Source organism: Zonotrichia leucophrys, chromosome 4 (genome assembly GCF_028769735.1).
Source record: "Zonotrichia leucophrys gambelii isolate GWCS_2022_RI chromosome 4, RI_Zleu_2.0, whole genome shotgun sequence".
NCBI classification, from domain to species: domain Eukaryota; kingdom Metazoa; phylum Chordata; class Aves; order Passeriformes; family Passerellidae; genus Zonotrichia; species Zonotrichia leucophrys.
The window spans coordinates 48,396,148-48,422,430 of NC_088173.1; the positions used below are offsets into that span (position 1 = coordinate 48,396,148).

General features: G+C 42.1%; 1 protein-coding gene across 1 annotated transcript; it reads right to left on the reverse strand.

Moving 5' to 3' along the window:
• Positions 1-5,672: 5,672 nt before the first annotated feature.
• On the reverse strand, positions 5,673-25,542 carry HSPA4L (heat shock protein family A (Hsp70) member 4 like). The gene is made up of 19 exons (XM_064711579.1): positions 25,305-25,542; positions 22,070-22,127; positions 21,307-21,447; positions 20,189-20,311; positions 18,785-18,884; positions 17,385-17,518; positions 16,532-16,776; positions 16,372-16,448; positions 15,074-15,225; positions 14,518-14,624; positions 14,024-14,157; positions 12,640-12,842; positions 10,478-10,579; positions 9,857-9,994; positions 9,384-9,509; positions 8,677-8,784; positions 7,675-7,794; positions 7,167-7,328; positions 5,673-6,366 (listed from the first exon to the last, which is right to left on the reverse strand). The coding sequence occupies exons 1-19, from the start codon at positions 25,409-25,411 to the stop codon at positions 6,172-6,174; spliced, it is 2,532 nt and encodes an 843-aa protein (XP_064567649.1). The 5' UTR covers positions 25,412-25,542; the 3' UTR covers positions 5,673-6,171.
• Between the last annotated feature and the right edge of the window lie 741 nt (positions 25,543-26,283).

The window sequence follows — 26,283 nt, forward strand, 5'->3', positions numbered from 1 at the left end:
CAACCCCTTGAGGCAGAGTTAGGATATTACAGTTCAGAGAAGCTGGCTTTCAGGCAAAATTTGAAATTTAGGGTCTTACAATGTACTTAAGCATTTTGATGGAAATACTATTGGCTGTGTTTTTAATTCCTTCAGAGTTTCAGCTGGCTACCTTCAGCTGCCAGGACCCAAGGGAAGGGCTTGAAGCTGTGTCAGGATAGGGTTAGGGTGGGTGATAGGAAAAGGTTCTTCACCCAGAGGGTGTCTGGGCACTGAACAAGCTCCCCATGGAAGTGGCCACAGCACCAAGCCTGACAGAGTTCAAGAAGCATTGGGACAATGCTCTAGGTGGGAATGCTGGGCCAGGAATTGGACTTGGATGATCCTTGTGGGTCCCTTTCAACTCAGGATGCTCTGTGATTCTTTCAACATTCACCTTATTTTGCTGTAACAGTCCTCTTGCTGTGTGACAATGGGACAGAACATCCTTGCACAGCTGGTAAATACTGGAGTAAGGAGCTGATTGAGTGCTCTGAGATGCTGAGACAGCAGAGTAGGTTAAGGGCAGTATTTTCCCCTGTACTGATAAGGGGAAGTTGATTTCTAGTGTACATTTTTACATTTGCACTATGTATGAGCATGTATATACATGTAAATATATACAGCTCTTTTAGTAGGAAGGACCTTTCCCCACCCCAAAATTCCAAACCTGTCCTGTGAAATATAGCTGAAATATTTTATTATTTATTGAGATGTAAGAATGCAAAGCCTGGATGAAATGCAGACTTTGAGGAGCTTTTAAAGCGTAGCAGGGAATATGGATATAAAAATGTTGAATTATGTTTTTTTGGTGCTTTTGTCTTGGTTATGCAGAATTCTACAGTCATTGCATCCTGGTGGAGGATACAGGGATTCCTGTCACACTGCTAGCACACTGAAAAATTCCTGGAGGAATACCACAGGTTGCTGCTCAGAGAATCAGCTGTGCCCAAAGCCATCCATTTCAGTTCAAGGCCCAGGAAAACTACGTGGAACTTGTATGTTGCAGTAAGTCATTCATGAATTTCTGGCAACTTGGGACTTTGTGTTTATCCTAACACAGAGATGTGATGGGAGCTGTGAAAATAACTGCAGTTCCACAGAAGCAAAGCAGTGCTGTGATTGAGCTGCAGCAGCCTGGGCCAAAAAAGGTGAGAGAAACAACACCAGGACAGGTGAGGCACCAAAAATGCCTTTATCTTACCTGTGGCCTTTTGGGCAAACTCCAGTTGTATCAACCCACAACATCAGACAAAGCTACTTTAAGGACATTGATGCAAAAACGAGGTCTTGGGTGGTCATTTCTGGTTCAAGTAGCTGTTTATATATTTATTATAATTATACACAACCTTGACAATCTGTATTGCCATTCAAAAATAAATCCAAGTCTTGTCAATTTGCACATGATCTGTCACTACTAAGGATCCCATTTACATACATGGTAAACTTTTTCCATACTTAAACACTGCTTGAAATTCTGATGCTCCCATCTCCTCCCCCCTTATCCCCTGGAGTTATGGTTATCAACTATGGAAAGAAACTTTTCCAAGCACTGCAACATTCAGGGTCTACCACCTTTTCTGATCAATTTAAATAAACTATTTCAACACTTGGTAGAGGTGGCTGGTGGGTGTAGCTCTCAATTGCATTTTTGTTAAAAATTATTCTTGATGGATTTCATTGCAATGATTCCTGGTTTTCATTGTTTGATGCATTTCCTTCTGACCAGGAAAGAGAAGGAAACCAAAGTTAAGCAGCTGTATCAAGTAAGTCACATCAAGCACATTCCTGGTTTAGTATTCTACAGTGCCAACAGTCACATTTAGTTGTTTTCACTGTTATTTACATGTGTAGTAAGTGGTTGAAGTCTTCACATTTCAAGTGCAGAAAATGAAGAATTCAGCTAGGAGTCAGCCACCACACACTTTTAAGAGCTTGTGTTTATACTCCAACTGCTATCTTGGGAGCTGAAATTATAATTTATGAGGCATTAACGCCTTTTGTTAAGCAACATGTTCTTTACCACCTCTTTTGAGAGTTTCTGTCTCCTGGTGCCTGGAAGATGAGAAAACCTAAGAGTAGCAGAAGTGCAAGAGGCAACAAAATATTCCTCCATCCAGTTAATAAACTCACAGCTAGTGGCAATTAATATAAGCATCCTTAGAGCAGGCAGACCTTATACCAGCCCACAACTCAAGTTTGGGCATCTGAGCTTCACTTGAGAAGGGCTCCCAGAAGTGGGGAAGTCTTACAGTGTGATTACACAGCAATGAGGAGCCCTATTTTGAGGAATGAGCTTAGTGATGGCTGAATCTATGGGAATTGAATTTCACTTCTTTTCCTACAGCAGCTGGGCAGGTGCTTTGAACCAGCAAACGCAGCATCTTTGCAACATGGCTTTGTGTTTTGGATGCCAGCATTGCTTAACTGACAGGCATAGAAACCCAGAGCTCTGACAAGTGTAGATTCCAACTTTTGTTAAGGCTGTTCATTTTTCACACCAGTGTCAAAAAATAATAGGGAAGAAAACCCTTCTGCCAGCTCCTTGCTTGTTTCCTGAAATTACACTTACATAATCCTTACAAGAAAACCCCCACTTATATATGGAATATTTGAGAACTGTTCTTAGCCATCTGTAGGAGAGACTGGAGTTCAGCACACAGAAATGTAGCAAAACATTTAGGAATTTCAAATGGATGCTTTTCCTTAACAGCTTCCACTTGTAGGTGGAAGAAACAAAATCTCCATCCCTCAGACCCCAAGGTGTCCAGACTGCTGGAGCTGCACTGCAGACACTGCCCTGCTTTTCCCCTTGCTCTGAACTCCCCTACAGCTTGTGGAATGCAGGCTGGGCGTTTCCCCACTGCCCCTGAGCATTCAGGACCAGCTGCTCACTGCTCTGCAAGCATGCCCCAGAGGCAGTGATCAAGCAGTGCAAGGACACTGCCAGCAAGGGACAGGAGTCTTATTCAGATTCACACATACCAAATCAAATCCTTCATTCACAATCAAGGGGTGTTTTGTCATGAAGCAGCAGCTTCAAGAAAGAAGAGCATAAAACCCCAACTTGAGTGTTTATGTTACATCTGAAGTTTGAAGAAACTCCTTGGAGTCTAAAGTACCATAATAATAAAAGTGGAAAGGAACTCATGAGTCAGTTCTACACTAAACTTAGTTTAGTAAAGAAATTTAAAACAAATAAATGTTGAAGTCCTTTCTTGAGCAAGTCCATTAGTGCTCCACACAGGAGAGAATGAGTCCTCTTTAAAGGAAAGAGGGAAGCTCTTACTGGTAAAATGAACCAATGTATCTCTGCTGGTTTCTAAATAGATCTTTACATGACACTTCAGCACCTGATTTACAAAACTTGTTTTTTAAACAAACTCTACTGCCTTTACAAAGATAGTGCTGCTTCCCTTTTTTCTTTTTGTGGGACATTGAGGGAACATTTTCAAATATTAGAAATGCATCTTGCCCTCAGCAGAAAGTTTCAAGTAAGACATTATCAAGAAATACTTGCTGTTACAATATACAAGATGCAGAGCAGCAGACTGCTGCTGGTTCTCTACCAAAACTTTGTGCTGCCAAGACACTCTGGAGCTGTCAGGGGAGGCAGAGGGACCTTGCTCATTGAGTGTGACACACAAAACCACAAGTTGTGCCTAGTGTCTAAGTACTTCAATCTGTCCTGTAAAATCCCCTCTTTGTAACAGGAACCAGATTACGTATGAGCAAGTCATGTATTAATGTGAACCTGGCTGTGGAAAGATCAACTCTGCCATCCCAAATGGGATTCCTAACACGGACCTCAGAGCCAGCTTCTGTGGGCAGCACTCTTCTTCAGAGGGATCTAGAGACAGACCAGATGCACAGCAAAAAAACTTCCTATTCTAGTAAGAAAACTTGACTACAGCCGTTTGTCTGAACCATATCTGCTTTGAAGCGTGCAGAATTCAGAATTATTCTAGCCTTTATCCTAAGCACTGCCTCAGACATCTGTGATGTGGTATTAAGCATCTGATGGCCATGAGCAGAGGACACACTGTTACTGCACATGAGCCTTGAGCTACTGGAGAGCTGACACAGGACATTTCTGCAGCTTTGTGCTCTTCTACCACAGGTACCAAGAAGTCTACCTAGACAAATTACTGTGCAGCTGGATTTTAGGAAGCCAGTACTTGAGAATGCTGCTCATGACACTGCTGTGGTAAAAGCCATTAGGATATAAATGGTGTTAAAGCCTACAGGACCCAAGCCAGCCCAGGCTGACTGAAAGGACAGCTGATGCTGCAGTACTGTCCCCCCTCAACACCAGAGGGGTGACCACCGTGGCAGAACTCAGGACTGAGGTCACAGAGGAACTGAGCTGCAGAACAGCTCTCAAAGTCACTCAGTTCTTGTTCAAGGACATGAAACATGTCAACTTACAGTGCCAGACCATCCACACTGATTGCATGGAAAAGAACAAAGTAGATGCATCTCAGTCACTTGAGGTCAGTCACAAAGATACAATTCCAGCACTTGAACTAGTCTGGCAGATTTCTGTACAGCCATGAATGATGCTTCCTTTTTCTGTGAAAGTATGAGAGAGTTGAATTCACCTCTCCCAGGGGTCATCAGTTACTTTTCATAGCAGGAACAGTGGTAGAAGATGAAGGGCATGGCTGAAGATAAAATGCCAGAAAGAAGATTGTGGCTCTTCACTTGTTTACAACAGCAACATCTCCTATGGGAGAACCACTGCAGGAGTGCCTGGTTAACATCTGAATTTCTTTCTGGGACAGACTTCAAGTCACTGAAGCATCACACTGCAACTTACTTTAGTTTCTTATGCTAGGTAAAGAAACCACTTTTCATACTTGGACTAGCTCATTACCATTCTGGCAACAGAAGAGTTTTGAAGTCAATAGTGACTGGCTTTAGCAAGTGCTGCAGCACCTCAGTGACTGACAGAAGCATTTGGAATATATTTGGGACACAGACTGGACCTTGACAACCTTTAAGACATCAAACAAAACAGTGATTCTATTGAGTAATACATTGCAGACACTTTCATTAGAGAGCTAAATGACCAAAGCTAAGTGGCAAGCTATGCAAATTCAGCAGGTAGATTCCACCTTTGGGGTAATAATATCCAGTTTTTAAACTCTTTTGTTTTGGTCCTTGACCAAAAAATGTACGTGCTGAGCATCAAGGCTTAAAGAAGCTCTCAGCATTTCTTTCAAGTTTGCACCAAACAACATTTAAGCCACCACAAAATCAGAGTGCTGATACCCAGTTTGCACAGCACTGTTTCTGTTTCTTCTCCTCCCCAGGATGAGATACAATCAGATGAAAATTGAAGTCAAAACAAAAGAAGTGTCAATAGTTCCATGTGTAATAAGACATTTTCAAGGGAAAGCTACACAGCAGGCCATGGATATTGTCCCCTGTCATGCTGTTCTCACCAGCACCACCCTGTCCTAAGCTCAGCAGGGCATGTACAGCAATGTGCAGAGCCCAGGGATTCCAGCACCCAGCAGAGCCACGGGGCTGGAGCAGTCTGCAGTCAACACTGGTAGTGGCATGGGAACCCAAAAAACGCTGAAGCTCAGATTAATTCCTATGAAAAAGACATTACAATTCTCATGGTACATCAACAAGATGGACTGGTATGCCAACTAACCTCTATTTAATATTTAAATTATAACAATACATTAACTAGAAAAGGTCAGTGCTTGAAGTGACAGGTTTTGCCACTTCGATTCCAATATTTTTCCAAAATAAAGATGCGATTAGATCTACACTTGAGCATCAGTAGTGCAATACAGTATCCTTTCCTGAATAAAGGAGCTGAGGTTTATCCACAATAAAAGCTTTAAATAAGGTAGATTGTTGCCATTTATATATCAATTCTGTATGTTTGATATAAAATATATTGGGAAAGCTTCAACTGACTTATACAATCTACATTTGGCTAAAGCTCCACATAAGCAGCATCAGTGGAAATGAACATCAGAGGTGTACTTAATATAAAACACTTTCAAAACTACTCAGCAACAAATGACAGAAGTTTGGCTAAGAATAACTGAACATCTGAGGTGTGTACCAGACAAAAAGAATGGACCCTGTGGTTACTTGCACTATTTTAATGAAGTAAAAGAAATGCAAGGTTTAGTCCACTTCCATTTCCCCGGGGGGTTTGGTCTGCTGGGGGTTGTCCTTGGCCGCTTCGGGCTTGCTTTCGGCAGCGCTCTGTCCGTTCACGGGCCCGTTGTGCTCCCCGTTAGCTTTGGCCTGCCCCTCACTGGGAGCTTCTATCTTCGGCTTGGGCTTGGACAGAATGGGGTTACAGAAGCTGTCCAACTCCTGGGTGTGACACAATGAGACAGCAAGGTCATTTGGTGGCACAGCAACTGCACCCAGCTACACTGCCTCTCATTTGTACTGTCCCTACTGTCACCATGACAGTTTATGAAAAATCCCTTCACCAGGATTTCTTCTCCTAGGAAGCTTCAGCTTCTCCATGTTTGCTCCTCTGGAATGTGACTTGGAGAATTATTTACCCAGCATGTGAATTGTTTTTAATTATTGGCCAATCACAGCCAGCTCTCTTGGACTCTGAGTCAGTCGCAGGTTTTTATTATAATTCTTGTCTAGCCTTCTGATGTCTCCCTTCTCTTTACTATAGTTTATCATTTTCATATCGTATCGTATATCGTATATAGTATCGTATATCAGCCTTCTGAGAACTGGGAGTCAATTCTCATTTCTCCCCTTGTCCTGGGGACCCTCACAACACCACAACACCTAGGGGCCTGGAATGTCATTGTCAAGGACCAGACTTGTCTATTCTGCAAAGTCTAGAAATTTCAAAAAAACCCTTTCAGCACTTGAAGAGATTCTGATTTGCTACAAACCTGTACGTGACAACCCATTCTGTAGAAACCTGGTGCTGTAATCCAGGGTATTTTAAAAAGACTTGTGCAAAGTTACTACTGTAAATCAAGAGCCAGCACTGAAGAGTGCTCTAACTGCTGCCCTCTCTGTATAAATCTTTTAATAGCTTTAAAATCTCTGTAGATGTATAATTCTAGCTCAGATCTAGGCTAAAATCTGGTTCATGAAAAACTGATTAGAATGCAACAAGTACAATTATTATTTTTTACCTTAGATTTTGCAAGTATTTCTGCCACTTTGACAACTGGATCCTGAGTTAGACTGAGTTTGTTCTGGGCATTCATTTTGCTGTTCAACCAATTCATAGCCTCATTAATGTATTTTTCAACTTTCTCCATCTCAGCAGGATCTAGGTGGTCATATTTTTCATCCTAAGGGGAGAGAGAGAGAGAAGTATTTGTATCACCAATTAAAATACGCTGCTCACCCAATTAAGTTAATCTTTGAAGTTACAGAAACACTGGTAACAGCTGTAAGTTCAGAGATCCATTTCAGGTGGTACCAGCCACCATAAAAACACAAAAACCTCTGATTTATGTTCTCATGAAGCAGCTCTTTCTGCTAGCAATGCTGAAAAAAGCAGAGCAAGAGGCAACTTTACAGGATTTATTTAAAAGACTCTACAGCAACTTTACAGGATTTATTTAAACACAAAAGACTCTACAGCCAAACTCAAAACACCTACAATCATTGAGCAGCTAAAGCATCTGGCTTTACCTTATTTTTGTATGCTTCTACTGCTTTCATAAGGAGCTGAATCTTCTTCCCCAGTTCATTTAGAACTTTTGGTCTCTCTTCATGTTCTATGCATCTTTCCTGGATAGGCTGTCCAAATTTCTGGAATAATACGCACAAAGATCTTTACAAAACACATATTTCCTTTAGTCTGCTCTAAGAATACAATGCAGCATGGGAAGGAAGGCTGCCTTCAACTCCTTTTCTCACCCCTTCAAAGAGCCAAGTCTTTGCATACTGCTTTAGTCCAACAACAAAAACAAAAAAAAGCAGAAGGTTAAACCCAGGAATAGTGACTGTTCTTTCTGGGCTTGGCATTTTGCTGTTTTTTGCAAAAAGAACATTTGGAACGGAAACCAGTGAGGCTTTAAGGGATGGTTTAATTTTTAAGTAGTTAATCTGAAAACATCTAATTTTATCCACTGTTTGCTTTTTCCTTCTCTCGAATCCAGGCAGTTGCCTGGATCTACTCTGTTTCCATTAATTATTCCTCCCCTTGAGGAAATGTGACTGGAGAGTAAACAGCTGGAACCCAAGGGCTAGACACATCAACTTCCAATAAAGTAGGTAATTATTCACCAGAACTCATTTTCCCCATCAGATCCTTAAAATCTGAAGCATTTGTCATCAATAAACAAATGATACAATGGAAGCTACTGTTAAAGCACCCCAGAGCCTTTATTGTTGGATATTAGACTCAAAAGTTGGCCTTACTGCACATCGAAAGAAGATCACTGAGAACAGGGAAAACAGAATATATATTCTGGAACATAATTCTCATTACCCAGGAGTGCAGTCAAACTACTCAGAAGCCTCTTGCAGACTGTAAGAAGTCTGACAGAAAATTCCCAGAGCAATTAAATCTATTACCAGTAGTGACAGTCTGCTTCATTTCAACCATCATCAAATTAGGAACACAACTCACATTAAACTGTATTTTTAGTTCTAAGTATGAGTTTTCTAGAAAACAACTTAAAACCTTACTTTTAATTCCTGAAGCTTATCCATGTATACTTGTTTTGGCTGGTCCTCTCCATCTTCATAAAGCCAGTTTTCTGTGTCCTCCAACATCAAGGTCAGCTTGTTTGAGTCCTTCAAAGCAAATTATGGACACTCCAAGTCAGAAAGGAACACATCAAATGAGACTTCTGTCCCTGGCACAAACCCACCCTACTCAAAAAAGGACTGCTTCATCAGCTTAAAACATTCCAAGTGAGAGTGAAGGAAAACAGTAATTACCAGACTTCAAAGGCAAGATTTTACAGTGATGAGAGAGGCAGGACAGCCCTGCTCATGTGATTTGCAGGTGAAGTTTACCAGAGTTACAAAATCAGTCCTGAGGGTATTTAAGGCAGTCCATGCACCTCTGAAGAGTGTTCCATATTATCTGTTCATTTCCTTTTTATTCCTACCCACTCATGCCATTCAGAGCCTACTTTCCTGTGCTGACCATAGGGTTTTCACTTTCTGCCTGCATCCCTGACCCTTCCTTGCCACTGAGGAGCTTCTCAGGCAGTGAAGAACTCTGCAAGTCAAATGTCAGGTGTAAACATTAACCTGAACTTCACTGAAGCCATCTCCCATTCCAAAACTATCCAAGAGACCCCTGCAGCCTCCACAGAACACACACTCAAAATTTATCCACACAAAGGAACTTTTCCCAGCAGCTGAAATGTATAAACAGGTCTTACTTCTTCAGTGATGAATTTCTCAAAGGCTCCACACAGCTTGTCTCTGAATTCATACACATATTCTTCAACAGCATTCTTAGCATCATTTCGTTCCTTCTCCAGCTTGTCCTGCATCATCATCTTCCCCTAGGGTGGAGAAAGGCACACTGAAAACTGAAAGCGTTTTGAAGTGTCAAGTTTAGTGACTGCTCTTCAAACTGCACCAGAGAAGCTGGCAAAGGCCTGATAATTCACAATTATTGATAAAAATGTTCACCTCTGTCTAAGTCATCACTACAAGCACAACCAGAATGGGCTAAGTCCAGAGAAATTGAGACATTTCAACAAAAACCAAAACCACAACCAAAATCTGTTACAATTATGGGCAACTTTCCAAAGAATTCTAAATTAGCTAAGTCAATGATTGCAAATTTTTTTTAGATACTTATTTACAGTGACATGAATTTGAGCAGTCACCTCTTTATGCTGCTTACCTCATTTTCTATATAGGAATTGATCAGATCTTGTCCCAGCTGCCTACAGAGGCTTGCCTGTATAGGGAGGTCAATACTCTTAACTTTTGTTTTAGCCTTTGGCTGGGAGGGATGATCTTGCTTTTCTCCAGAAGCAGCCTGTGAAAAGAGTGACACTACTAAGAAACTTCCAGGAATCTTAAATATTATTACATTTATGACCGAAAAAGAAAGACAAATGAAACTAGTTAAGACAGCTACAAATTAATATTATGTAAATTAAGCACCTAATTATTTCTCTGTATTCAAAATCACTATTAACCTTAGTTTGGAACCAAACAGGTGAAATGAATTTCTTTGAAGAGCCATTAAGTAAACTTGTTCAAAAGCTTAAAGCACTGCATATTATTCTTCACAATGTTTCCTAATCTCCCTAAATTTCATCTTCATTAGAAAACCAGGTTAAAAACCTACTTCAAAGTTTTAATCATGTTGAAAATTTAAAGTGCTATGGAAGGATTCCTGACTTATCCATTTCAGTACAGCTGTCTTCTAAACACATTCCCATGTTTTCCAACTAGCAAAATCAGTTAAGTGTGAGAATACTGGGCTAAAAATGTCCTATCAACACTGAATACAAACCTTTGTTTCATTTCCAGCATTTTCAGTCTCCTCATCTGCCTGGTTCTGTTGTTCAGCTTGACTTTTCTGCACACCCTCTTCTTGATCAACCTGCATTTTATCCTGCAGAGAGTTACATAACTGAATGCAAAGGTTTGCTGTAAGATTGAGGACTGATGTCAACTGCAGTAAATCCCACACAACATACAAACTTCACAATCAATCTTGAAAATTTACGGTTCACCATGTTTAAACAGGCATTTTGATGTAGTATTTGTAGTATTTGTATTTATAACTTTCAAATTAAATGAAAATTCTACTCTGCTGATGTTGCTGTCTGCCCCCATTAAATAATTACACTAAGCCTTGTGAATACTCCCTTGAAATTGGAAACAAAAACATAAAAAATGAAATCAAAGAACATTCTAGCAACACACCACCAACACAAGAAACAACAATGGATTCTCTATGGAACAGCCAGAACTTTGACCTTCTGTCATTTCTGACTTCAACTTTGAAGCTTGCAACCGAAAGCAGAAGTCATTTAATCACTGTAATTATTACCTGCATCTGTCTCAAAAGGCAGTGAAATCAATAAAAATTAGCTTCTGTAGATAATTTTTTTAAGTAATTTTTCTGTAGCTATTTCTTTTAATCCCAAAGTAGCCTCTTGGGAGTATATGAGCAACTATCTTCCCTCCATGCCACCCAAAATAGAGAGAGCCTCACTTAAATTTTTCAGTAAGTTTATCACTTTTGCCTCATTCTAACTTTAACAATCTGATTGGTAAATTACCAATGCAGATCACTTGGTTTAAGTAATACAGCTCCATGTCATCACTCAAAAGCACTTTTAATGACAGAGTAATGAGTAAGCCTGGTGTATTCAGGATGATTCTAATGCTCAGAGATCCAGAGCATTAATAACCAACATGCTGTAGCTAAGGTCTGAAAGGTCCAAGACTGCCTCCATTACAAGGAATTAATATTTCTGGATTCACAAACTACATATGAATGTAGAATAATTTACTACTAGTTCTGCAAAATAATAAGAACAATTGTTTAAGGATTTCAAACTCTTATCACGGGTGCCTATGTTGTAGTTCAAAGTGGAGAACAAGAAGACTACTTCTACCAAATTTAAAGTTTTGTCACCTGACAGTAACAAAAAAGTGGTACCTAAATCTTAATTTGCTGTTCTTACTGTTCACACAGAAAAGCCAACAACTGGAAGGAGCTGCTTTGCCTACAGGAAACAGCTAGAGAGGGGATAACAGGACACACAGACAAGACAAACCTCCTCCTCAGAGTCGAGGGGATGATCCTCAATACTGAAAGGTAATTGCTGACAAGCACCATCGTGAAACAGAAGATGTGTTAGATGAAAGAAGTGCTACAAATGGAAAGCCTGAGCATGGAGGCAGCTACTCTCACACTGAATTCAGCACACTCCCAGTAAGCTCCACGAGCCTCTTACACTAAATGCCAGCTCCAGCACTTCCAACCTTGGCTCATTTGATCACCAACATCATGTATGGAGCTGCACCATGCTCAGCATTTCAAATATGCCCACATTCCTGGAAAGCAGTGTAGTGTTCAAGAAGTTGCTTATACCAATTATGTAATCCTAGTTGAGTAACCATTTGCTCTAATTCCTGTAGAATACCCAACTAAGGTGGGAGAAGCTAAGGCCAAATCCTAGGAGAAAGGCTGTCAGGGCCAGTGCTGGTGTTGCTGTTTCCAGCTCCAAAGGGGCACCCAGACCTCAACTCTGCACTGCAAGGGGGCACAGCTGCACCCCACTGGGAGCTATTTCAAGGAGCCAGTGCAGTTTTCCATGGACAGAGAAATTCCATAGATTTTTTACTCACTGAAAATATACTTTGTGAGGAAAAACCTTTAGAATTAATTTATCAGCAGATCTCTCTGCCTTTTGCTAGCAACACTAAAGACTAGTAGAGAGATGATGAAGAACAAGGAAAAAACTACTTTGTGACTTTTTTAGAATCCGTTTTCCCATTCTTTGTTCCTATTGCCACACTCAAGCAGTTACATAACCAAAGAAGTAATTGAAGGGTGGAGCAGCAGTACCCACGAGAAGCCAAGCAGGGCCATTTACCCTGCAATTATGGGCTCTCATTGTTGCCACAATGACAGTGAAGACGTTTACAAGCTTTACATACCAGCTCCTCATCTCTGCCTTGGTTCTTACTTGCAGACTCGGTGTCCATGGGGGTGTCGTTGTGCTCGCCCTCCACGCTCAGCTTCTCGATGATGGAGGCGCTGGCCACGCTGAACAGCCCGTGGATGTTGACTCGCACTTTCACCTTCACCTTGGAGTTGTCGCCGTCGTGCTGGGGACTCACGTTCTGAATAGTGAAACGCCCTTGGGAACGACAGGAATGGCTTTCATTGTTGTCCCAAAGTGCAGAAAAAGGGGGGAAAAAACCCCAAACACAATTCTTTAAGGGTGTTAATTTAAACAGCAAGTTCACTGTTTGGAAACTTTCTGCTTAGCTGACAATCCTACAATTTAAGCTGCAGGTAGATAAACTAAAAGCTGGTTCCCCAATTATTATCAGTTCACTGATAAATTTGCTTTATCTGTATTCATAAAAAAAAGACAGTACTTTACTAGGTGTTCTACTTCTCTGTTGCCTTCTGTAACCACCACACTAGAGAAACTACTCTGATTTCATCTCAAATGGTTTCTTTTGTCCACGTAACTCAAACTTCACACTGAAAAATAAAACGTTAACAAAGATAAAATATACTGCTTAAATTTCATAACATGGCTGCACTACACTTTTCAGAAAATGAACAGTGCTTAGCAAGGTTTCTGAAAGCAGTGGGGTTGATCATTTATTTTGCAACTTGTTGAATATTTAAGTGCAGATGATGTGCATATATAAAGGAGAATGTTTCTTCCTCAGCACCACAGATTTCTTGCATAGACAGCCAAACAGATAGCAGCAAATTTTCACCTGATTCATGAATCAGTGAATAAAACAATGAATTAAGGAAGTGTACTAGTAACTGCAAAAAAAGTAGCATTAGCTAACAAGACACTTATTTATGCCATCTAATTCTTTAGACTATACTACAGGTGCTTAAACTGAGGAAACACCTATATTTTATATTCTCAGATTAACAGAAAGAGACATGACAGATAGCATGAGACAAGTTATCTGTCCAGACAGGCAACAGCTCCTCTGATCCAATTTCTTTGAAAAATACAGGCTGGCAGGCACATAAGATCCTAATCAATTTTATAGAGACTAAAAGAACCAGACAATAGAGCACTAAACTCTTCGTGCCTACTTCTTTTGAAGCATTCAGTAACTGTAAAGATAGACAGAAGGATGAATGCAGAGGTTTTTTTAGGCATGTCAAACAGAGATGTCAACATGGTTTGCTCACTACACTTAAATGAAGAAGCCTGTGCTGAGCCTTTCTAAAGAACCTAAGCTAGAAAATATGGAAGTAACAGATCTCACAAGAGAGGAGAACCACTTTTTCCCATATCAAAAGGAGCTAGGGATGGGGGTTTTATTCCCTTGTCCTTACCTATTCTGGAATCAGGATAAGGCACTTCATGTGGATGGGTATAATAAGCTTCCAAGTCAAAAGGCTCCTTCTTGTGGAAGGTAATTACTTTTGAGAATGGAGCAGCATGGTTCTTACTGAAGACTTCACACTCCCTACAGCAATAAACGTTAGATACCATTAAACCTCTGAGCGTAACTTCATGGATAATCAAAGTCAAGGTGTGTTAACAATCAGCAGTCCTGCTGACCAAGCAACTGAGTAATTTGGTTTAATTCAGTTTTTAACAAGAGTTGGAGGTTGAAGGCCTCTAGGTCTCAAAGCTGGACTCTGCATTTTATGTCACACTTGTTAAAAATTAGGCAACTTCAACCCAACATTTTAATTAACTGTATTTCCAATTGTTAAGCAGTAACTGGAACCCAAAAGGCAAAATGCTAAAAAAGAAAATTAGAATTTCAACATTTCTCTTTATATCCAAACACACATTGTTTTGTTGGCACTGTCCAACTTACCCTGTTCCTTCTTCATAAGATGATTTCCATCTCAATGTTATAGAGTAAGGAACAACATCTGTGATGGAAAACTCACGCACTTTAAAAGCTGGAGAAAGAATTGCACACTAGGGAAAAAAAGAGACCAAAAATGTATTATATCCATGTAATCAAATAAATAGCAAGTACAAGAATTAATACTTATCATATGGAGGCCCTGCTTATCACAGACATTTCTTTTTAACAGAAACTTCCTAGAGTTAATCGAACTGAAAGATTTAACTAAATTAATAGGCATTATTTCTTCAGTGATTTTCAGTGAAGGTTCCAAGTGACAACACAGAAGTGGAACAGCAGAATTTGGGTTCTCAAATTTAACAGGTCTTTTTAACAAGCCTGTCCTTCTAACATCACACAGCAAAGTAATGAATGTAACAGAATTCCAATTAGTGCAAGAACAAGTAAGACTCTACTACATCTTGTCTCAGCTGCAGTACCTTTTGCTTGTGGTTAGCTGGATTTCATTAGTACATTTTGTTAAAGAAGCAATATTAAAGTTTTATTTCAGGAACTATACCTGCAAGGCACAGCCTCTTGCAACAGCTTCATCAGCATTTAGCGTGGTGCTTATCTCTTTACAGAAAAAGTTAGAGATCTGTTCCTTCACTGCTGGAATTCTAGTAGCCCCACCTACTATTTCTATACTGTAGATATCTTCACGCTGAAGCTCTAGAAAAGAGAGTGCATGCCCTTAAGTTATTATCAAGGTATCAGAAAGCTATCTTTGGACAGAGAAAAAGCAGAGAAAAAAAGATAAAAGTTCTCTTATTATCTATACACTGTGACAAGGGCTGAATGTATTTCATGGCTGAAAAGATCTTTAAAACTCTTTGTCCCTCCTGTAGGCTACAAGGTTTTCTAGTTGCACAAACCTGGGAAATGCAGAAGCCAAGCATCAATGAGAACAGCTGTTCTTTGAAGTGTGTTGTCCATGTGCATCCCCTTTCTGCTCTGCATGAACTCAGAAAGGTGAAACTGGGTCTTCTGCACTACTGGACATTATCTCACCTCTCTCAAAAACCCAACAAAATGAAACCCAAATAGATCTCATTTTATATTTGGCTGAATTTTGCTTGCCAAAAGAGAAAAGAAAACATTTAAAGCCAATATATGTAAAAAATAGCACATTGTGCTTGAAGGTTAACTTGCTGATTCTGGAATCAGGATATGTGTATGAAGTCATCTCAAACAATTGTCAGTCCTTGAACAGCTCTGCTCAGCAGTTACTCAGGTTTTTAATTCCTGTATTTGCTATCGAGCCAAGTCACAAGATCAGCACAATTCTTCCCTTTCAGTTGAAGGTGCTGGAATTGGGGGTAAAACCTTCCCTGTTAAAGTCTACTTCTCTCCTTTACACTACATTATGCAAAAAAAAAAAAAAATTACTTTGTTATTGGCACATGCTTTAGGTAATTCAATTTAAGAATATACTGCGAAATTACCAGGTCAGTGAGGACATGTAAGTACCACATGGAACAGGCTGGCCAGAAGGTTGCAGTAAAGAATAATATATTTTACCATCATCATTTTGGTTTGGTTGTTTGGTGTTTTTTTTAATAAATTCAGAGTGCCAACCTTTTCCATGACAGAGGGTGAATGAGGGTCAATAACCAAGGCTGCAGAGTAGCATGTGCACTAAATGAGGCAGGAATGGGGTCATGCATTCATGGCAAGCATATGAATGGAACTTACATTTAACTTTTCAGTATTTAGCTTTGCAATTCTAATAAATACAAAAATACATTGAAAAGATAATCATTAAGGAGATCAGCAATGACTGGCTTACTAGCAGCACCTCAAGAAACTTGCACTTACTGGCTTGATCCATGGCTGCTCTTAGAGGAGGCTCCACTCTGGCCAGAAGGGCAGCACACAGCTGCTCGAACTGAGCTCTGCAGGGCAGGGAGAGTGTTGGTGTTACCAGGCTGCTCAGACACCACAGCCCCTGGCCCAGAGAGGGAACAAGAGCCAGTACCTGTTCATCTTACTGGAGACATCCAGGTCGTTCATGAAGCACTCGATGTTGAGGGGAAGGTCGGAGGCGTTGGCGCTCATCAGCTTCTTGAGCTTCTCACATTCCTGGTACAATCGCAGCAGGGCCCGGGGGTTCTCCTTGACATTCAGCTTGTATTTTGTCCTAAATTCTTCAGAGAAGTAATCTACCAAAGCCTCATCAAAATTCCTGCCACCTACGAAAGGGTCAAAGGTAGTGGCCAAGACCTGGCAGAAGTCAAAGAACGAGATCAGAAGTTATCAGACAGGGTTTGTGCTGTGTCATTTACTCAGCAAAGTAAGAAGTACCATCATTGCCCTCCACACAGCTTCAGAGGGCATTTGGCTACCACAGACAGGCCCACAAAAGCACTCAGCCTTTAGTAGGTCACAGACAAAAAAGTCTCCAAACCAGGAGGCAAAGACTGTGCAGCTTTGCTTCACATCCCACTGGATTTAGACTTTGAACTGTCATAGATGGCACAAAAAAAAAAACCCCAACAACTCACAGTGACTCAGGGCAGTTCAAGAGTCTCCCATAAGTGAGTCAGTTGCACAACTGCAACACTTAAGAAACTCCCTGAATATGCAAATATTTCAGGACATGGCACAAAAACTGTGTGGCGTCCTTAATGATCAAGCACTTTCCAAAACACACTTCTGTATTTTACAAAAACTGACTTGATGAAATAGCCAAAATGTAACAGAAAGGTTCTGTATTTCACATTTAAAAAATATTTTCTATAGACACATTTTTTTAACAGCTAATCTTTCCACAGAGCAGTATTTTGAATTTTAAATACTTCAGGCTTTTAATGTACAACTTAAAAGATTACCTTCAGTTTTCCCTTGTTAAAAGCACAGATGGAAACCTGATATGCAGAATGCCCCATATCTACAAAGACCACATTTCTTGGCTTCTCTTCCAAGGCTGGCAGATCTTGCTTGTATATTCCATAGGCTAATGCAACTGGAAAACACCAACCCATGGAAGGTAAGGGGAAGGCACACACAGCTGCAGACCATGCATTAAAACACCACCAAGAGACAGACACTGCCCATGTTCACCCTTCCTAAAGACCTTCACAACTCTCATTAAAAACTCAAACTTGTGTTGAAAACACATTTTTCATTGACAAGAGAAAAAGATATGAAGGTTTAGCACTAATAAAGACTCCCCCTGTATTTCAATTCTGCTTGTAGCCAAATTAACACTGCAATCTGTGAAACTGCACAGATTAAGACTCATGCCTACACCTCTCCCTTGAAATGCCCTAGCTTTGAAACATTCAAACATGCCCAAGAGATAAAGGAAATGTGTAGCTATGATATTTTCTGAAAAATCCTTTCCTTAGGATTTTTTTCTCCTGAGAAGCTGAGAGGCCTCAGGAACAAAATGTAAACAATTACATTTTGTTTATTAACAATTACACTGTTGATTATCTGCTGCTGTGGAATGCAACAGGTGCATCTGTGATTGGTGTCATGTGGTTGTTTCTAATTCATGGCCAATCACAGTCAGCTGGGTTGGACTCTGTCTGACCCACAAGCCTTTGTTATATTCTTTCTTTTTCTATTCCTAGCTAGCCTTCTGATGAAATCCTTTTTCTTCTATTCTTTTAGTATACTTTTAATGTAATATATATCATAAAATAATAAATTAAGCCTTCTGAAACATGGAGTCAGATCCTCATCCTAAGAGCCCTGTGAACACAGTCACAGAAATGTTTTGGAAGATTCATTCACACAAATCTATGCTTTCACAACCAGCACTCATTTGGAAAGCTTTTTCAGACTTTCTAAAAGCAAAGAGAATCAAGAAAAATAAAAATTAGTGATTTAAACAGCTCCAACTTCAGTCCCCATGAAGTGTTATGTATTTCTATGCTCTACCTTAGAATTCACCAAAACCAGAAGAGAGGAGTAAATTCCTTTATAGAAACAGTTTGTGCCACTGCTCCAGCAGACAGGACTGCCCCCACTTGAAGCCCAGACCCCAGGTTTATTTCCAAAGCCATTCCCAAGTGTGAGTGTGCTCAGGCCAGCAAACCCCAGCTCTCATGGTGCCTCCCAAGGGCTGCACACCAGCTCACTGCTGTGTTTCCAGTTCCCAAACTGGAATGGGCAGTACTAGCCTGGACAGCTCTCTCCCAGGCTCCCAATTGTGTAAGAGCAGGGTGTCATCACACTCACATTCAACAGCCTCAAAGGACAAAACAAAGTCCTGGCCCTTTACCTGCTGTAGTTTCATTCATCAGCTTCAGACAATTTAATCCTGCAATCTGTGCAGCTGCCATTACAGACCTTCTTTCAGCATCAGTGAAGAAACTGGGGACCTGTTTCCAAAAATAATGACATTGGATATTACAGGATATGGATTTTTTAATTTAGAGTAGTCAGACCTGCCTATCAAGCTATCCTATAAATGTCATTACCACAAGAAACTGTTATAAGCTAGCCTCAAATTATTAAGGCTGTCTGAATAAAACAGCTAGCAAATTTATTTTAATGCATATTTTAATTAAAAATTCAAAGTATGACAAAAATGAAGTTGCATCCAGGGTTGTTTTAAATAAAGCAGATTTTAACATGCAAAAAGAAAATCCTGAAAATGTTTTCTTGGATTGTTGAACGAGTCTTTCACCTTAAAATGATCACCAGTTTCTGCAAACACTTGTGCGGGACAAAGCCAACCCAACAAATACCCACAGAGAGCCCCACAGCAAGTCAGTGGCAGAAGCAATGCTGGAATCCAGCTTGAACCTGCATCCCTTTCTCAGCTCTCAGTGCCAGCTTGCAGCGTGCTGCAAGGCTCAGGGCCACCAGAAACAGCCCCAGCACCATCAGAGCCCATTCAGGATCTGGCTGCAATCAGCTGGCACCTCTTCAGCAGCCTCTTGAGCACAGCTCCATTTTGTTGTGTGTTTTCTTGGCTACCCCTGTGGGGCATTGCCAAGGATGCCTGGGTGTGTGGGAGGTGTTCTCCCAGCTTAAGGAAGCAAGGAAAAAGATCAAAGCAGGTTTTTGAACAGCTCAAGCACACAGCTTTCCAGTTCCCATGGCTGTGCCTGACAGGGAAGGGATAGCTGCAATCCTTCCCGCCCAAACTTCCCAGCAGGGCCAGCAAACAAACACCATGTGGAAAGCAGACACAGGACTGAGGATCCAACAAAATAAAATTACTTTTTCAAACAAAGCCAAGTGGTTTGGGGGTGTCACATTATCAGCATGACCCTCAGAGCCCTAATTCAGGCAACTCTCAAATACAACAGTGTTCCCCCATGCAACCAGAAAGAAACTTAACAAGAATTTGGGAAGGCTCTTTGGAAGCAAGAAGGAAATGCTTACACCTAGGACAGCTCCCATTTGTAACAAGAGCTACAGTAATCAGAAACACTGTCTGTAGCCTTGGAGACAGACAGACTGCATCAGCTGAAGCACTGTGTCCTGGCTGAAAATACACTCTGGATTGAACAACCTTTTCATCTCCTCACACATGCTTCAAGAAGTGTTCTCATTTGGAAATCCTGCCACAAAGGCCCATTTTTGGGGATGTGATTTCTATCTGCTACTTGAACCTCTTACCATGGTATAAATGGCCCTAGCTTGCATGAATCTGCAATAAATAGACAGAACTTACTGAAATCACACAGTCAGCCACTGGTTTCTTCAAAGCACTTTCTGAAGTCTCCTTCAGCTTGGCCAGCAGCATTCCTGTGATCTGTTCCACTGCAAACAGTCTCTCTTCATCCAGGTACCTCACCTGGAACAGAGAATTGGGATTCTGTGACCAATCATCCCAACCTTGCTCTCAAGATGTGCAACTTCATAATAATTATTCATTCATAATAATGGATTATTATTCATAATGTTGAGCACTGAGACCCACTGAATATCAAGCTCTAGACACAAGTGACTCTCTTTCTATTGATCTGTGCTCCCTACAACAAATCTTCAACAGTTCAGCTTGGGGTTTTTCTTTTTGTGGGAAGCTTAACACCTCAGTTATCTCAAGGGATTATTCACAATGATACAGTATTTCTGCTGCTTGTGTATTTTGAATAAAAAAAAAAAGGCACAAAAAAAAAAGAGCATAATATAAGTAGGATCACATTGTGCTATAACACAGGCTAAAAATAAAAGCTTTGGAGCAATCCCAAGGAACATTTGCTTCCTGCAACAGTCACTCAAGCACAGGAGGCAGGGAAGGTGTAAACCAGGCAATTCCAACACTCCTGCCCTGCTCAGGAAACGTGGCTGAATCCTCAGCCTCCATGGGAGGTTGTGTGTCCTGAATTCCTAACCAGCTATCATCTCTCCAGCAATCCCAAGCACTCCTGCCATTTAGTCTGGAAGCAAATTAAAGCTAACTTGTCCAAATTTCATATTCAGAGCATTATGTTGTTTTCCTGACACTTGGTCTCTGCATGTCTGATGGGAACTAATAATCTCACACTGTAATTACACAGATTTGAAGATAAATCTAGTAAGGCCAAGTGAAAAGCTAATGTGACTAAGGAAAATTATTATGATTGATGAGAAGCCTCAATGGACATCCTGGAGAAAGTACAGACTTCTTTAGAGACACAGCAATTTTCTAAATCTCATCATTTCTAAATTTTTAGATTTCTAATTTTCAGATTTTCTAAATTTCAGATTTCCTAAAGGAAAATGGAACTGACAGAGTAAGTTAAGTGACAAGGGCCCAAAGTGCTCATCTCTGCCACCAGAGAGATCCCACCCAAAGCTCTCACCCACCTTCACTCCTACAGAGCCATTTGGCATCTTCTGAAGCTCATAGGGAAGTTTGGCCCTCTCAGCTTGGATGTAAGGATCTTCAAACGCTCTTCCATGCAGTTTTTTGAAGCCATGGACTGCATTTTTCACATTTGTGATGATCTGTGGCAAAGATATTCTCGTTACCCATGACATTCTGATACAGAGGATTGTGCAGAAAGGAATTTTTCATGTTGGGCTTAATGCACACACTGACCTGTGTCAAGCGCCACACATTCACCAAAAAGCAAAGTGTGAGGAGAGTGAAAGAATCACCTACTTTTTAATCTATGGCCACTATTAGAAAAATTCATATTTTCTTCTCTCTGTAATATCCATTACCTTGCTGCCATCAATTTTCACTGCACTTTTTATTTTAGAGGAGCTTTTGATACAGCATGAAATATTTAAGATGCTATATTGTTGCAGTGGCTGCCTGCAGGAACTAATGAAGTTATTACCTACATTAACCTTAAATGAACCTTCAACAAATTAACACATTTCCCTTCCTTTAAAGTTCTCCTCTAATTCAGATCCCATTTGGATGTAAAGCCTCCCCACACCTATTTTCTCACCAGTTTTTTAACCTAGTCATTTTCAGGACAGCCTTTTAACCAAAGAAAGAACCAAAACAAACAAATCCCAGCAAACACAATACTTCAAGCTATCAAAATAAACGACTACAAGACAATCTTCTCCAAGATGAACTTGATTACAGGTCAAAAAAAGTTTTTGGTCCATTTACCTGGCTCTTTGCTGCATTCCCGATGGCTCGGGTCTTGGATCCTAAAGATATACATGCTCTATGCAAAAAAAAAAAAAAAAAAAAAAAAAAAGAAAAGAAAAGAAAAAATGAAAAATTCAGCTTTAAAAGAAAACATCATAAAATATTTCTGTGGTATTTTAGAACACCCACAAAAATTCAAGCAGCAGGAACATGGATGTGTTAAATAACAGCATTATTGCATGAAGCACCAGAAGCTGAAGTGGAATTCTAGTTATTTTGTAAATTAGCTTAGAAACAAGCAACTGCGACTGTTACCATTTTATTTGCATTTAAGGAATTCTGTGAAAGCTGAAGTGTTCCACAGTTCTTATCAGGAAGGAAAGGCACTGATAGTTCCTTCTGGGTTAGAACCTCAGAAGCCTGAGAGACCTCAGTCAAACCCCTGAACTTTACCAGCCAGGATCTCTCAACTCCACAACCCTTGAGCCTCACAGGGCCACATTCACACCCCGAAAGCCCTCAGCAACAACCCCAAAACAACAACTAAAATCCCACAAACCACGGGAGCTGAACGGGCTGTGAAATGCTCCCGGGTCCTTACTGTGAGTGGGCACCAAGGGATGGAGAGACCTGGGGGCAGCTCCTTCCCAAGCACTGCTCCAATCAATCCACAGCTCCCTGCAGCTTCCTGGCCACCAACACCACCCCCTGGATCAGCAAGGGCTGCCTCAGAGCCCAGCCACCATCTGGCCTCTCAGCGCCGCCTTGGGAAATGTTCTTTCCTGTTCTGGAAGGTACTACCTGCACCTTCGCATCTCAGACCTGAAATACAACTCTGCCCCGAAAGGCAGATCTGGCCAGGGCCATCCAGGGGCAACAGAGACACTCGGATTTCACACAGCTCAAATGGAATTGTTTAATGCACAAAGGTCACTCCAGCACACTGCTTCCTGCTTGCCCTCCATCACTGGGGGCACGGCAATTTGGCAGGATTTTCTAGCAACCTCTTCTCTGTGACATCCAAAACCTCCTCCGGATTCAACTGCTGCAAACACACCAGGCATCTCCCTGCATTTTGTTCAGCTTGCACAAACAACTTTTACAATCCTTCAGCTCCCCAATTCCTCTTTGTGATAATTAGGGGAAGTCAGATAAACGAGCAATTTCCAAGGCAAGCAAATGATTTACAAACGAATGCTATTGCATCACACCTTTCCAGGGCAGGAATTCTACCTCTGCTCACAGCCAGCACAACCTGCACATCACCCCACGCAGGAGCAGCTCAGAGCCAGCACAGCTCCTGCCATGGGTTATTTCAATTACTTCCAGCACAGGGGGATGGATGGATTTTCCCTCCTGCAGCTGGGAAGCCAAAAAAAAAAAATAAACGTGCCCTCGTTGGCTTCAGAAAATTCAGTCGTTTCCAAGATTCCTTATTACATCATCTCAATTACAGCATGTGATCACATTAATCACACCTGGTGTGAAGTAAGTTATGAGCTATCAGCAACGGCCTTGTTTTCCCACAAAACCACAGAGGGTGAGGCAGAGGCACCTGAAAGGACCATTTGCCATGAGCTTAACGTGCCAGAAGCACTGGAAATGTGCTCAAACAGCCAGGAGAAATCAAGTGTCAGTTTTCAAAGAGATACAGGGCCAAAAGCCAGGAAATATCCAGGTTTTACTGAAATGCAGGGCTTATTGGCAGGGTCTTTTTCCCTTCTTTGTAAAATGCTTGTGCTAAAGCTTCCAGGATGATACATAGTTGTACTGACACTGGATTATAGACTGTAATTAACTAATAACTAACTCAAGCACCTGCATGATGCGAGCACCTCCACAGGAATAAGTTCATTTAAATAAGTCCACATTCAAATAAGTTCATTTACCGTGTGCAATAAGGGAAGTTCTGATGATTGAAGAATTAGATGTATCTGTATCACTTGAAGTAAAGATTTAGCTACTATGAGAAACTTACATAACAGCAATAACCTGTTACATTTCTATTTACCTTTGTTTGATTTCTCTCAAGACAATAACACTAGAAAAAATGTTCCTCAAGGTCTCGTGTATTACTACATTTTGAGACAGAAAAGGTCAATGAAAATGTCACTTAAAGTGTGACAGGCACTGTCTTTAAGTGTATGTGCACTGCAGATGCTGTAATTGCTAACTCGAACCTCTTTCACAATCACTTTGCGAGTATCTTGAAAGTACAGTTAATCAGACATCAGTGTGAAAAATATCGAATGCACGTAAGCCTACCTGCACAGAACACACTCCAAAAAGAGCTAAAAATCACAAGTGCTCTTCACCACAAGGGAGAAGGAAACTGCAGCTGCCTGAGGATTCTCTGGGCAACAGTTTCATGGGATACTTTGCATTTGAAAGGGCAGAGAATTTCAGTTCTCACTGCATATCTGGTGCACAAGGATAATAACTTCCTCAGAGCTCATATGAGAAGCACATTTTTCTAAACAGCAAACAGAATTTTCAAGAGTACTCCCATTAAAACAGACGGCATGCTCTTCGGCCACCAACTTCTTTGTACTTTTAAAAAGCAACTTTTTCGAAAGCGAACCTGCATTTCCCCGAACTTACTACAGTCTGGCACAGCAGGAACAGCTTTCCCTGTTGGCTCCGAGCCCCTTTGTAAAAACAGAAGCACCATCCAACCCCCGATTTTCATGAGTGTTACACGAATCCCTGAATCCTCCTTCCAAATTATGCACAGATGGAGCTCTAAAAAATCCTAGACGTATCCCATAGAAACAGAGGAGGAATATCTCCACCTCCTCTTGCGTCTCCCATCATCACGGCCGCTGCCCGGTGCCCCCCCGTTCCCCGCCAGACCTCGCTATGCCAGGGCCGGCAGATGCGCTGCGAGCACCAACAGCTCCAAAGAAAGGGAAAAACTCATCGCGCCGCTGAATCAACCTCCTCCTCCTCCTCCTCAGTCTCGCCACCACTCGTGTGATTGCTAATGGGAACGCTCCCAGCCCTGGCAGCCGATCCGGGGCCGGGCAAACACGCTCACTCCGGGGGTATCCCTGCCTGCCCGGGAGCCCTGCGAGCAGCGCGCCGCCCCGGGCTCCTCTGGCAGGGATTTCAAGGGCACGCCGGCACACACCCCGCACACCCCGCTGTTCCCGGCAAGGCGCTCTGTGCCGCCTCCCGGCTCTGCCGGCACTGCCGCGCCGGGGATCCCGCGGGGGGACGCCGGCGGGCGGGGCGCGGGCGCGCCGCTACTCACGGCGTGCAGCGGTCGCTGTACTCGTTGGCGATGGTCTCGATGCCGCCGCTCCGCGCCACGCCGATGTAGCAGTTGAGGAAGCCGAGGTCGATGCCCACCACGGACATGGCTGCGCCCGGCGCTGGCTCTGGCGCTGGGACCGGCACTGGGGCTCCGCGCCCGCCGCTCCCCCACTGCGGAGCGCCGGCACCAACCGGCAGCGGGCCCGCCGTGCGCAGGCGCCGCCGGCGGGGAGCCCGCCCGGCCCCGGCGCCGCCTCGGCTCTTTCCGGCAGGGCTCGGGCGGCGCTGCCCTTCCAGAAGGATCTGGAACGGGAGGGATGGGAGGGATGCGGGCGAGCGGGGCGGGAGCGGCGCCGCCCAGAGAGGCACAGCGTCAGCGCTGCGCTGGGACCGCCCCGGCCGCCTTAAAGGCTCCGGGCAGCGCGGCTGGCTGGGGGCTGCCGGTGCCACAGGGGCTGAGTTAATGAGATTAGAACAATCCGCAGCAATTAGCGCAGAGCGGCCATGAGGGCACTGGCGCTGCCGCCCTCAGGAGCCGCCCTGAGGAAGGGGCAGCCCCTCACGGAGAGCTCCACAGGGCTGTGGTGCAGGGCGAGCCCTGCCGTGTGTGAAAAACGCGTGTTGTATGATTGGCTTTTCGCAAATATTAAAAGGAAGATCATATCTGTTATGTTAGGAAGTTAGGCTGTATAAATTTAAAAAAAAAATCCTATGTCGGAAGAAACTAACTTCCTCCCGCCTCGCTCAGTCATGAAGACGCAGTCAGAATTAAGAGGAAGAAAGTGACACTGCCCAGACAGAATCCTGTGTTTGAATGGAATTTATGCATCATGTATGAAATGTATGAAAATGCAACAGGCTGTTGCTTTTAAGGGTTAATCCTGTGTTAATGTGGGTCCTTTTTGGGGCTTATTTTGCCCAGAAAGAGATACCCAGAGTGTCTGTAACTCCTTGTTCCTATTGCCTCATATTGTCCT

Excerpts from the sequence above, each read along its gene's own strand:
- HSPA4L (XM_064711579.1), bottom strand. The coding sequence starts at position 25,411 with ATGTCCGTGGTGGGCATCGACCTCGGCTTCCTCAACTGCTACATCGGC. Across the intron at positions 16,449-16,531 it reads GTCTCCAGTAAGATGAACAG|AGCTCAGTTCGAGCAGCTGT; the intron begins GTACTGGCTCTT and ends CCTGCCCTGCAG. Across the intron at positions 9,510-9,856 it reads ATTCCTATATAGAAAATGAG|GGGAAGATGATGATGCAGGA; the intron begins GTAAGCAGCATA and ends TCTCCACCCTAG.